The following is a 13,904-nucleotide window of genomic DNA, read 5'->3' on the forward strand; positions in this document are numbered from 1 at the left end:
CTTGAATTTGGATACAGTTTTCATCTCCAAACTTCACATGAAATAAAGGAAATAAACTCAAAGTGAAGCATTTTTCTCTATTCGTTTTCATTTTTTTCTTGTTTAATCAAACCAGAAAACTGTAGGAACAATCTCTCTGTATGACATCAGAACACAAACGGCTGTGGGAAATTTATTGTGGAGTAAAAAGCGGCTCCTTGTTTAAAAAAATACAGCCAAAATAGAATTTACATCAACGGATTCAAGACATTTACAATAGCTTTTGTACAATAGCAAGACAATCAAAGAGAAATGCAGAACACACCTAAAATGTGACCACAGAAATGTGTGTGAAATGGAATGAACCACTGAAAGTCACCTTGTTGCCACTCAGGACAAAACCAGAACGTTGACCAGATGTGGCAGCTCGGTATATACACCCTGTGGCACACTGGCCATTTCCTTCAAATATACAGCTCAATGTTTAAACACAAAGACATATTCCTTATCAATTCTCCATATTTGGCAACATGTGAACACGCAATTTTTTTCAAAACAAATATTCTGCTCAAAATATTTAGTTCTCTTTATTTTCTTTAACCAAACGGAATATAAAAATGCTACTTTGAACAAGACATGGCGACACTGGTATGTACCGATATGACAGGCCAGCAGAAAAGATGACCCTGTGAATAGCCTATGCGCTCTGTACTATGAGTTCTTGTTTTTAAAAGTATCATTATTTTAAGTAATAAAATAATTTTCCCACTCCCCCCAAACTTAGATCAACCAATATAAAAAGTCAATAAAGGGGACGGCATGGACTCCCCTCTCTTTCTGATCTATATATTTTGTTGGTCCTCAGCAGGTGAAATAAACAGGACTTATGAATTAAAATTAAGGTACTGAACGGAGATCCGTAGAGTCCAGGATGAACCTTTACTTGCCACAACATAAATACATCATCACCCTGCAGTGGCTGTGACTGTTGCAGCTGAGCTAGGATTTTTGCCGTGCTCCTGTTTCTTGTCCAGTGAGTCTGGATTCCAGTTTCCGTGTCAGTCCCTCTACAATAACAGGAGACAAAATCCATGTTGTCTGTCAGATGGGAGGACGCAGCTAAAAAACACATGGAAGAAGGAAGCCGTTCTGTGGTCCATATACAATCCATTTCCCTCTAAAAGGAAGATGCAAGCCTTTCTTTTATATCTTTCATTTTTTTCCCCTCTTAATGCAGAGTAAACACGGAAGGCCTTTCCGTCGCTACCTGGCCATATGAAGAGTCATTCTCACTGTGGAACACAATCCTTACACGTCTTCCGTTTAAACAGTCTGGCCAATTATCTGAGAGTTGTAATCTGCTGCCTCCATCCTCAGAATATAAGGGATGATACTGTCAATCTGAACATTTCCAATGAGGCCGGCAAAGAACAGCTCTTCGGTGATGGCAGCGCTCATCAGCCTCAGGGCAGGCAACCGCAAGAGAAGCCGTGAGAGCCTGGAACAATATTTAAAAAGCACAAGAAGAAAGTCATTAAGATGGGAGGAAATCAATCAAGATGTGAGTGTAACTCAAGTAAACTCTTTATACCTCAACATTCATTCACCAGCTATATGTTAAACGTCTCTGAGGAATTAAAAAAAAAATCCAGTATGTATGTTATTTTTTTTTCTTTAAAATGATCCAGAAACTAGCAACTAATTCCACTGATATTATTAACAAAATCTATAAATGTAACAACGTTTGTATCGCCACCATACTTGTATGGTACTGCAGGGTGATGAACGCATGCATGTGTGTTGTCCAATTCAGACAGCAGAGGTGGAACGCAGTTCACAAATATTACATTTGTTTGGAAAGAAAAATAAAATAAAACCAAAGAGTCACAGGCACTGCAGGGTGACGATGTATTTTTTATTAAGGCACATAAAGGTTCAACCTGCTGCTCTAAGGATCTCTGTTCAGTACCTTCATTTTCATTGATTTAAACAGACAAAACTTCATAAAAGTATTGAGTTATATAAAAACTGATTTTAAAAATCCTTTGGAATTTGAGGAGGAGATCTCTACAAGAAATCAATTTTCTACTGCAGCAGGGTAAGTGTTACGGGGACAAGTGAAAACCTGGTCCATTTTTTGACCAGAATTAAGTTCCTTCTGCATAAAGACTTCTGGCATCTTTGATTTATTCATACTTTTTTGTGCAACATGCTTCTCACAGATTTGCGAGGAGATAAAATCTTACATTCCACCAAGGTTTACATTTAAAATAGCTCCCCCTTTTGCTGGTTCCTGAACAAGCTGCTCCATGAAGCAGCCATTTATTTCAGCCAGAAACTACACCTCCCTAGCATTTCCTGTTATGACATTTATCCATTCAATACTGAGAAATATGAAATCACCCATATTTGTTACCTTACACTGTTTTTGTTAACATTTTATTATTTGTTTGTTCTGGCCGGGGGGGGGGGGGGGGGTGGTAGTATAGCCCCACTAGTGTACCCTTTCCCTTTATACGTAAAATTTCTATCCAGTGAAAGCCGCACATACCTGTAAGTGTCCTCTGGATACACTTTAGTCACATAATCCTGAAACTCTATGCAGACCTTTTCCTGAAACTTCTCAATCTGCAGTGCATTTTCCAGTCCTGGGTGATCTGAAAGAATCCAAGCAACAAAGTCATCTATCCTCTGGGTTAATCTCAAACCATATAAAACCTTTATTCATGAAATTGAAATATGGCATGAACACATCAACATGATAATGTTTACATTATTATTATTCTTTTAAAATAAGAACGTTAATCATCCTTGTAGGATATATACAACACTACACACATGTACAAAGGAAAAAATGATATTTTAATCTGAATTCATTCTCTGGTCGTTTTGAAGAAATCATCCGTCTGCTACTACTAGAATGTATCTTTCAACTAGCTCACCCTGGGGTTAAGATACTGCCAGAAACACAGACACCCCCCCCCCCCCACACACACATATATTCAAATTATCGGCAACATCACTTATTAACATATTTGCTGCTTCTGACAGTACAGTGCTATGTTTTAGCATATCCCTGAGGCAGTATTTCAACTTAGTCAACTTCTGCAATGTTGATGTTAAAGGTTTGTTTAAAATAATGAAAAAAGCAGGGACGTATGCTGCTTATTCTGAAACTTCTTCTTACACAGAAATGTGTAAGAACATAAGAGCAGCCATACTGGGTCAGACCAATGGTCCTTCTATCCCAGTATCCTGTTTCAACAGTGGCCAAGCCAGGTCACAAGTACCTGGCAGAAACGCAAATGTTCGCAACATTCCATGTTTCAAATCCCAGGGCAAGTAGTTGCTTCCCCATGTCTGTCTCAATAGCAGACTATAGACGTTTCCTCCAGGAACCTGACCAAATCTTTTTTAAACCCAGATACGCTAACTGCTGTTACCACATCCTCTGACGAGTTCCACAGCTTAACTATTCGGTCAGTGAAAAAATATTTCCTCCTATTTGTTTTAAAAGTATTTCCATGTAACTTCCTTGAGTGTCCCCTAATCTTGTACTTTTGGAACAAATAAAAAAAAAATCGATTTACTCCTACCCATTCTATATCAATCAGGATTTTATAGACAATCATATCTCCCCTCGCTCGTCTCTTTTCCAAGCTGAAGAGTCCTAACCTCTTTAGCCTTTCCTCATACGAGAGGTGTTCCATCCCCTTTATCATTTTGGTCGCTCTTCTTTGAACCTTTTCTAATTCCGCTATATCTTTTTTGAGATATGGTGACCAGAACTGAGCGCAATACTCAAGTTGTGGTTGCACCATGGAGTGATACAGAGGCATTACAGTACTTTCTGTCTTTTTCACCATCCCTTTCCTAATAATTCCTAGCATCCTGTTTGCTTTTTTTTGCCACCACTGCACATTGAGCAGAAGTATTATCTATAGCGACACCTAGATCTTTTTCATGAGTGCTGACCCCCACCCCCGACCATCGCATTAGGTATCTATGATTTGGATTATTATTTCCAATGTGGATCACCTTGCATTTGTCCACATTAAATTTCATCTGCCATTTGGATGCCCAGTCTTCCAATTTCCTAAGGTCTTCCTGCAATAATTCAGTCTGCACGTGTTTTAACCACCTTGAATAGTTTTGTGTCATCTGCAAATTTAATCACCTCACTTGTCCTTCCAATTTCCTTATCATTTATAAATGTTAAATAGCACCGGTTCCAGTACTGATCCTTGCGGTACTCTACTGTTCACCCTCCTCCATTGAGAGAAATTACCATTTAACCCTACTCTCTCTGTTTTCTGTCCAATAACCAATTTCTAATCCACACCAGAACATTGTCTCTCATGAGGAACTTTATCAAATGCTTTCTGAAAATCTAGATACACTACATCAACAGGCTCACCTTTATTCACGCCTTCAAAGAAATGAAGCAAATTGGTGAAGCAAGACTTCCCTTGGCTGAACCCATGCTGACTCTGTCCCATTAAACCATGTTTGTCTATGTGTTTTTTAAATTTATTCTTTGTAATAGTTTCCACTATTTTGCCTGGCACTGACATCAGGCTTTCCGGTCTGTAATTTCCCAGCTCACCCCTGGAACCCTTTTAAAAAATCCTGCAGCAACTCTGACGACCCTGTTTCAGTACATAGGCCTGGTATAAGAGCAATATAAACTCTAGAGAAAACAAAGATCCCAATGCAGCTGAATGCTCCGTCATGCCCCAAGGCTGTAAAATGATGGCTGTGCTCTGCACGCAATCAGGCAGAGGCTGTTCCTTGATACCAGTCTGTCTTGACAAAATGGCACCCATTCCTGCGCTCTCCTGCATCAAACTACACACCGGCCTTGCCTGAGAGCCCAAAGACCCTGATGTATTCAGATGCTGTGCCAAATCTGAAGATGTGTGTTGCCGACTGTTTCCTCTGCATCCCGCAGGATTGTTCGCTTGCAATGCCCTGATGTTGGACGGTCCCACAGAGGAAACATGTTTAACTGCCTCCATGGGAGTCACCATTCACCCCGATTATCACAAGCACAGCACAATGTGTCCCAAGTGGTGAGTCAGGATCCCTCCCCTGAACCAAGTAGAACTCGCAACCCTCCAAGTGGTTCTATGTCAAACTTTAGTCAGACTTACCGCTGCCAGCTGCTCTCCCCAAGCTCACAGTCTCTACAATTTTTACCACAGATGAGAAAGAATCAGGACTGACAATCTGTTCCACAGTCTCCAGTAAACCTCTTTTCTTCTCTTTTTATCTTTTTTTTTTTAAGATTGTTGTGCTGGAAAAGGTCAGCTCCACAGGAAAAACAGGTGAAAGATGAAGGAAGGGAAGATGTAAATTTGTGGGGCACCAGAGGCAGGGATCTGAAGACCTCCAGATATGACTCTGAAGACTCAAGCCACCTGCAAAGCTGAACTGGGACCAGCAGCAAAGCAGTCAGAACCAGAGGCTGAAATGTGTCCATCCACTTGCTGGAGACAGAAAATACTGAGGAGCTGGACTGGATGCCGAGAGAGACAGAGACCTGGAAACTGAGACCTATCACCACCTGCTGGTTGATGGACACAACTATCCCACAGGTTCTGGAATAGTGGGAAGCTATGTAACGAAGTGCCAATATTCAACCTTAACTAATCATATACTGACATGTATGTGTTTGAAATCTTTAATTTACACAAGACAGAACACAGAGAAAGACAGCAAAAAAAGAACTGCAGGGCCATCCACTCTGTCCTGCTTTATCCCTAGTGCAATGACATAGGACCCAGGTTCCCTTCACTTCTTCACAACTAGGGATCATCTGTGCTTATTACGTTTCTTACTGAACTCCATCTCATGCAGCGTCCACCCTTTCTGTGGCTGATTTAGCAATAATGGAACAGCTCAACTAATATGAGCCAGGAAACGCAGTGACAAAAAAGCTCTCTTTACAGGAAGAAATATTTACCCACCAGGGCTGAATAGCACAATTGCTTTCAGGTAAGCGTATTCATAGCCATCGAGACAAAGTTTAACCATGCTGTTACAGAACTCCTGCAGCTTGAAGATATGCTCCATAACAACCTTCATTCTCTCCGCTGACAGCTTGTCTGTAACAAAAGATATTGAAAGGGGACATTGACTCTTAAGGGGGAATTATCTCAGCTACAAAGCCTCAATTCAGGGTGAAAATTCTTTTGATTTTTGTTCATCTTTTATGTAAGCTATGAGAAATAGCAACTATCCAAAGAGCCGTGATAAAAAAAATATTTCTCCACAAATACTTCCTTTTGTGGGCAAAGAATTTCTGTGTTCTTATATGTATGCAGGGCAAGGCGGAGAGGGTATCTCAAACTGAAATGCAGGATTTTAGCCCAGGGGCATCTTTTTTCCCCTCAAATTTCCATACAAGTGCCCCCTCCGTGCAAGGGAGAAAGTATGTTTTCTTACATTCAATGCATTTGGAGGAATTTCTTAAAATGGGAAGAATTTGTAATTATGATTATCTATGGAGGTGGTCTGAGTTAGCAGGGGTGCATTTTGGCTCCAAGGCATATAGGGACCCTTTTACTAAGGTGCACTGAAAAATGGCTTGCGGTAGTGTAGGAGTGGGTTTTGGGCGCACGCCTGTAAAAAAGGCATTTAAAAAAAAATATTTTGCTGAAAATGGATGTGCAGCAAAATCAAAATTGCCGCACATTCATTTTGTGTCTAAGACTTTACCACCAGCCATTGAGCTAGCGGTAAAAACTCACGCGGTAACCGGGCGGTAATGACCTACACACATCAAGTGCCCGAAAATAAAAATTATTTTTCAGATGCACGCCAAAAATGAAATTACTACAAGAGCCACACGGTAGACGTGTGGTAACTCCATTTTGGTGCACGCAGATGCTTAAGCAGCTTAGTAAAAGGGCCCCACAGTTCTTCTTCCTCTTCTCCTGTATTAGGTAAGCAAATGGAAGACCGATTAAGCTGTTGTTTGGGTTTGGTCTGCCTTCTCCTTGATGTAGGCCGACTGGCACTGGTATGAGATTTGGTATTTTCTAGCCTCTTGTATTTGTTTTTTCTTTTTTGCTACAATAAAAGCAACATAAGAGGTAACATAGCAGATGTCCTCCCAAAAAAATAATAAATGTTTTTTATATTTTTTTATATATGTTTTATATGACTATTATATAAATGTGATACATTGATTTTATGATTTGATTTGTAATGTGATTTTATCATTTTTTGTTTATAGATTTCTCAGTTAGCGGAAAGTTAACTGTGTGTTATTTATTCTGCAAGATTATTTTCTTTATTGGAAACTTGTAGGTATGTTTATTTATATGCATTATGATGTTTCATTGAATGGTTTACATGTGTTCTTTTTTATACATGTTTTTAAATGTTTTTTTATTATTAATTATATTTTTGTTCATTCATAGACCCCTGACGCAGGCCTTTACGGCCGAAACACGACTCGTGTCGGGTCAGTTTCATTAATTTAAATAAATACCTTGTTCAGGAAAACACCATCTGTGAGAGGACTCTTTTTTGGATCCAAAATTATATATTTCACATGTGTAGGCAATCCTGATGAAGAGTGTATCTAAAGCTGTGCATTCGTTTTCAGATTACATATCTAGTCTTAACAAGTCTTGCTTAACACTACAAATGTTTTTAACTGTAATGCACACATTTGATGCAAAACTTTTCACTCCTTCCCAGTGGCGTAGCAAGTGCGGGGCGGTGGGGGCAGTCGACCTCGGGTGCACGTCGCTGGGGGGGGGGGGGGGGGGGGGGGGTCGGCTCCGCTGGTTCCCTGCTCCCTATGCCCCGGAACAGAGGGAGCAGGGAACCAGCAGAACAGACACCCCCCCACCAGTGGCGTGCACACGGCAGGCAAGAATGCACTCGGGTGGGGGGGGGGGGGGGGTTGATGTGCCGAGGGGGGGGGGGGGGGGCGCAGCAGCGAACCGCCCCGGGTGGCAGCCGCCCTAGCTACACTACTGCTCCTCCCAAAAGTGGCTTGGCAATGAAATTAGAAATCATGTGGTCTTGCCTGCTCAAAGGAGTAAAAGGGTTCTTTGATGCAAAGGTGTGATGAGCAGCAAACCAAAAAGGTGGGAAATCCATATAAAAATGTACATGGGAAATTTAACTCCTAAGTACTGTGCAATAAAAATGTGATAGAAACTATCATACATGATTTGCCCAAGGAGTAAGTGTCCTATATGATAAAAATCAATAACGTATCTTTCTTTTGTTTAGTAGCGGTCAAAATCTTTCTAAGATTAAGAGTTGAAGTCTGCAGTTTCCTACGAGTCCGCGACAACTCTATGCAAGCAGGAGATGCCACATTTTTAATGGGAGTCAGGCTTGCACTTTTGGGGCACTTTCCGAAGATATTTACATTTCAGACTCATCTGCTTACAGTGCAATACTAGCCACACATATATAATGCAAGATACTACAAAGTCAATGGAGGCACTCACTAACTTCCATAATAAAAAGCTTGGGCAGAAGCAAAACTTGACAAATAAACGACCAGATCTCTTACCCTGCTGTAGGCTGCTCTGCAGATGATTGACAAACGCCGTTAGTATAGTGGCCACATTCATTAGTTGGGAGCACTGGGCGAGGCCCAGGGTGAAGAGCTCATTCCAGCAGGCTTTCACCAGCAATATGCTATTTTCCTGTCTTTCAAGGGCAAAAAGAGAAGCCATTTTACAACACAAGTCAACAAAGACTGTCCTTTAAATTGAACAGCGTTGTTAGTGCTCACATTCTGCCTCGTTTGTGATATCACAACGGGGAAACAAGATTGCAAGGTTGAGAATTACTAAAGCACTGGTCCCATTCCATTGCGCAGAGCTAGTAATCAGATTACAGGAATTACACGACTGTTTCAGCATGAACTACGCCTCTAAACAAGAACCAGGTAAAAAGCTTTAAAAAGACAGGAAGTAATTCAGTTCCATTGCTGATACAGGATATATTTGGGGTCTGATCACTTTGGTACCCTGCAATGTTAGATAACGCCCAATGAACATACAGCTCGAACAAGAAAATACCAGTTTGTCTAAAAGCACAAAGCTGCCTCTCTGACTCCTCACTCTTCCAACCCCATAAAACAAGCCTTTTATAAAAACAGTATTTTATTAAGATTTGTTTACTGCCTGTTTGAAGAAATTTATCCAAGGTTATGTACAGCAAAAACAAGCTCGACACAGGCAATAGACAACTTCAGGAGAAAAAATAAATATTCAACTAACATTATACATTAAGGCATAGTATGCTACTTAAGTCACCACCACACACATTAAAACATCTCAATAGATGGCACAGGATGTAAGTGAAGGTGGAACATTTAGGATTCTGATAGAAAAAAAGGGAAACTAACTTAAGGAAAACTGCACTGACATCACTGATATATTCAGCAATTTGATACAATCCATGGCCTTAAGCCAGACGGATTACTGCAACACTATATATGCGGGATGCAAAGAACAACTTCTCAAGAAATTACAAACGGCCCAAAATACTGCGGCAAGATTGACATTTGGAAAATCTAAATTTGAATCTGCAAAACCACTCAGAGAAATTCTGTATTGGCTCCCTATAAAAGAATGAATAGCCCTTAAAATATGTACATTAATCCACAGAATAATCTATGGTGAGGTTCCAGAATACGTGCTTGAATTGGTTGATTTACCACCCAGAAACAGAACCAGTTCATCGCGATCATATCTGAACTTACACTACCCAGACTGTAATGGCTTAAAATATAAATCAATTTACGCCTCAAACTTTACTTCCATTGGCACTCAACTGTGGAACGCCTTACCCAAATTAAGAAAAACTACCCAGAACTACCTAAACTTTAGGAAATCATTGAAAACAGTATTGTTCAAGAAGGCTTATTCCTCAGGTTCAACATACTCAGAATTATCCCTTACTATTATAAGATCCAATGGACTATAAATACACCTTATTATCTTCTTATTTACTACTGATTAATTGTTAATTATATCTTACTGTCGCTGTTAACTGTTATTTCAATCCTGCTCCCAATTTGCAAAAAAATTTGTACTTCTTGCATTTTAACTATACTACAATATTATTGTAAGCCACTTTGAGCCTGCAATCAGTGGGAAAAGGTGGGATACAAATGTAATAAATAAATAAATATCAGAAAGATCCACACATATGATCTCACTTAGGGCAGGAATAGATAAGCAAGTCCAGCTACATACGTGCAGTTGGTGTTAGTCCTGGTGTGTTTATGTGACTAGCTAGTTAGTTGCTTCTTCCATTAAACGCTTGGGAGAAGAGCCAAGCTTCCAACTGCTTCCTGAAGTCGAGACAGTTTTGTGTTAAGCAAAGCTACTCAGGAAGTGCATTCCAGAGTATGGGGGCCACTCTAGAGAAGGCTCATTTGTTGGCTGTCATATCGCTTGATATCCTTTAAAAATATATTTTGACCTGAATGTATTCTTCTCTCCTTCGGGAGGCTGGGAGACCCATGCTGCCTGCTCTCTCTTCCTGGGGGTGGGTGAGTGGGTGTGTGTGAGGGCGGGGGGGGGGGGGGGGGGGGGGGAGGGGAGAGATCACCAGCCCTGAACTTGCTCTGTGGAGCCAGTGAGATAATCCCCGATACACACTGAACATGTGATTGAAAAACCTAAACACTTTTGTTGGCCTGTTGTACGGCAGCTACTACTACTACTACTACTTAGCATTTCTATAGCGCTGCCTAGGGTTACGCAGCACTGTACAAGTTTTAACATGGGGAAGGACAGTCCCTGCTCAAGAGAGCTTACAATCTAAAGGTAACAAACTATGTAGTCAGTGTAGGTATCATGAATGGGGAAGGTGGTTAGGCGGCAAAAGGGAGAAGAGATGGGCTTTGAGTAAGGACTTGAAAATGGGCAGGGAGGGCGCATGGCGTATGGGCTCGGGAAGTCTGTTCCAGGCATAAGGTGATGCGAGGCAGAAGGGGCGGAGTCTGGAGTTAGCGGTGGTGGAGAAGGGTACAGATAGGAGTGATTTGTCCTGAGAGCGGAGGTTACGGGTGATGTAGTAGCCTGCTAACCTAAACCTCTATGTATGTTCATCTTTTTCAAGATGCTTTTATTCTCTGCAAAATAACACATACCAACCATGCACGTAGGGCAACAAGAAGTGCCCAAAATTGCCTGAGCTCTCTATCAGTATATTGCTTTCAAGTCAACTGTGCTGAAATGCATAAACATTTTCACCACATATATGCAATTATTCCTTATAATGTTGCCCAATAAATAGCTTAAATAAAAATCTACACTGTAAAAGTATCCTCCAAGCAAATGTTCATTTTCCAAGGTAAACGGGTGACTTCTATAGGAAAATTCCTCCAAGTAACAGAAAACCCGGCTTCCGGTTCCAGGACATGAACAGTCTTACCCAAGAGTCTGAAAGGCAGGAATGGAGCGTGCCCAGTGCATGGAGAGGAAGAGGAGCCGGGAAGCAGACTCACAGATGTAATGAACGTTCAGGTACTCAGGCACAGGGGATGGCATGGTCAGCTGCAATGAAATACATTGAAAATTATGGTGCTCGAGGCTTCTCTGGTTTTTATTTTAAAACTATGCAATTTTTTCAAATTAAACAATAAGAAATGCGAGAAGCAGCATAAAAATGTTTTATTCTCGAAGGGGAAGGGGGATGTTAAAAACACTTTCCAAAAGTGAGGAAAAACTTCTGTTTTATGGGTACCAAGAGAAATCTAGGGCCATGAAATATTAGGACACTTTTTTTTTTTTTGGGGCTCTCTGTTCAGCTTAAGTGAGCCTACCTAAAGCTAGGATCTGAGACATTGGAACAAGTGCAAAACCAAATACAGATCATGCTTTGTTTTCAGGATCCTTAATTCCAGACCTCCAGCGCATCGAACAGTTTTGGCTGTTAAGGTAAAATTATGAAAGAGGTATGGCTGGTTATTAGCTCAAGTACAACTGATGAATATTTAGAGGGTAATTTTATAATAAGGCAGAGAAAAGTCAGAACACACACAAAATATGCTGATGAAAATACCCTGAATGATATGTGAGAATCACTGAGCAGAGGACCCTCAATCTCCACGATGCTCATGTTTTGCTCGCCACCAAGGTAATGCAGGTTGGACTCCGTGCTCTCCATGGAGCTCCGACACGTACCACCCTCCACGGGGTTTAAAGCTTTCGCAAGAGTGTCAAATGCCCTACAGTAGAGAAAGAGAAACAATAAGTGTAACGAACACAAAACAAACAGTGGCACTGGAGTTTGCATCGATCCTTAAAACTTGTAATGGACCAGTGGCTTTAATTGTTCACTACAGCCTGCAGAGAGACCACAAGAGGAGATCAAAGAAACAAAACCATCAATTATAAAAGAAACCTAGCAATGAATAGTACTTGCAGGAGTATATAAAGTAGTATAATGAGTCAAGACGAAATTAAAAACAAAAAAAATCAAGACTTTGTGCTATCTTCAAACATCATAAAGGGAGCAAGGTGAGAGGTGGCCGATATTCCTGATGTCTTGGTGTCCAGAAGAAAGGCTCTGAATACAGAGATCATCACCCTTCAGCTTTCTGTGTAGTTGTTTGGTCCCCCGCTATCTTACTGCTCAATGCACCAAGCTCTTCCAAAATGGGAGGTGCTGCTTCACTGGGACTTGGATTAAAGTACAATAAAATTAGATGGGGGACTATGAGGAAAGGCTGAAGCGGCTAGGGCTCTTCAGCTTGGAGGAGAGATATGATACAGGTTTATAAAATGAGTGGAGTGGAACGGGTAGACGTGAATCACTTGTTTGCTCTTACCAAAAATACTAGGACTAGGGGGCATGCGATGAAGCTACAAAATAGTAAATTTAAAACGAATCGGAGAAACGTTTTCTTCACTCAACGTGTAATTCAACTCTGGAATTCGTTACCAGAGAATGTGGTAAAGGCGGTTAGCTTAGCGGGATATAAAGGAAGCCATCCGTTTGTCCAGAAATCCGGACAAACGGGCAGATTGGCAAAACCCGCCCAGTTGCCCGGACATGCCTTCAAAAAGAGGACATGTCCGGGTAAATCCGGATATATGGTAACCCTAGTCTGAATATACTAAGCATATCTGTGCCTCTTTCACCAGAAACACAAAGTTAAGGAGAATTTGTACTTCCCGACTCCCTTCTTACCCCCTCCCCCACCTGAGGTCAAATGAATAATTCAGTGGGGAGGAAGTAGCCTTGTCCCATAAAGCATCCTCCTCAGCTAATAAGCTGACAAATATTTACATTCATAATTAACAAACCAATACAGTTCAATATAGCCATTTTCTGAAAATACTCAACACTGGATCACTGTATTTTGGTTTTAAGTCTTAAGAATTCTTCTAAAATGTATAAAGTTCTGACTCACTAAAGCTGTCACATACCTGAATATTAAGATAAACATAATTTAATATCAATGCTTCTATTCCACTCTTCCAATCATAGGAACATAAGAATTAACATAGTGGGTCATATCCTGCCTTCAACAGTAAGTAAACCAAGTATCAAGATTCCAGGTTACTTACCCCCAGTGGTACAGCAAAGGAAGTCAATAAACTTACTTTGTTCAAACCTTTTTTTTGTTTTAAGTGCAGCTAAGCTAACTTTTACCACACCCTTAGGAACTAAAGTTCCAAAGCTCTGCTATGCATTATACTGAAAAAATATTCTCTCTTATTTTAAATATACCACAGTACTATGTAACTTCATGGCATGTCCCCCAGTCTTTGTATTTTTTTAAACAGTAAACCATCAATTTACATTTACTGTCCTATACCATTCCACTCAGGATTTTCTAACCCCTAGTGTACCTCCTCCCCCCCCCCCCCCCCCCCCCCCGCAGCCATCTCTTCTCCAAGCTGAACAATTCTAACTAACCTTTCCTC

The 13,904-nt window shown here is 40.8% G+C and overlaps 1 protein-coding gene across 4 annotated transcripts in view; it reads right to left on the bottom strand.

Moving 5' to 3' along the window:
• Window positions 1-13,904, bottom strand: part of NR2C1 (nuclear receptor subfamily 2 group C member 1) — a 68,531-nt gene continuing 54,627 nt past the window's right edge. For all 4 annotated transcript variants that reach the window (XM_030214215.1, XM_030214212.1, XM_030214214.1 and 1 more), the window contains 6 exons: window positions 12,034-12,199; window positions 11,404-11,525; window positions 8,522-8,661; window positions 5,949-6,086; window positions 2,531-2,636; window positions 1-1,477 (listed from right to left, as the gene is read on the bottom strand). In XM_030214215.1, coding sequence (XP_030070075.1) covers window positions 1,303-1,477; window positions 2,531-2,636; window positions 5,949-6,086; window positions 8,522-8,661; window positions 11,404-11,525; window positions 12,034-12,199 — 847 coding nt within the window. In that variant the 3' untranslated portion in view covers window positions 1-1,302. The remainder of the gene's footprint in view (window positions 1,478-2,530; window positions 2,637-5,948; window positions 6,087-8,521; window positions 8,662-11,403; window positions 11,526-12,033; window positions 12,200-13,904) is intronic.

The sequence above is a fragment of the Microcaecilia unicolor genome, chromosome 9 (assembly GCF_901765095.1).
Source record: "Microcaecilia unicolor chromosome 9, aMicUni1.1, whole genome shotgun sequence".
NCBI classification, from domain to species: Eukaryota; Metazoa; Chordata; class Amphibia; order Gymnophiona; family Siphonopidae; genus Microcaecilia; species Microcaecilia unicolor.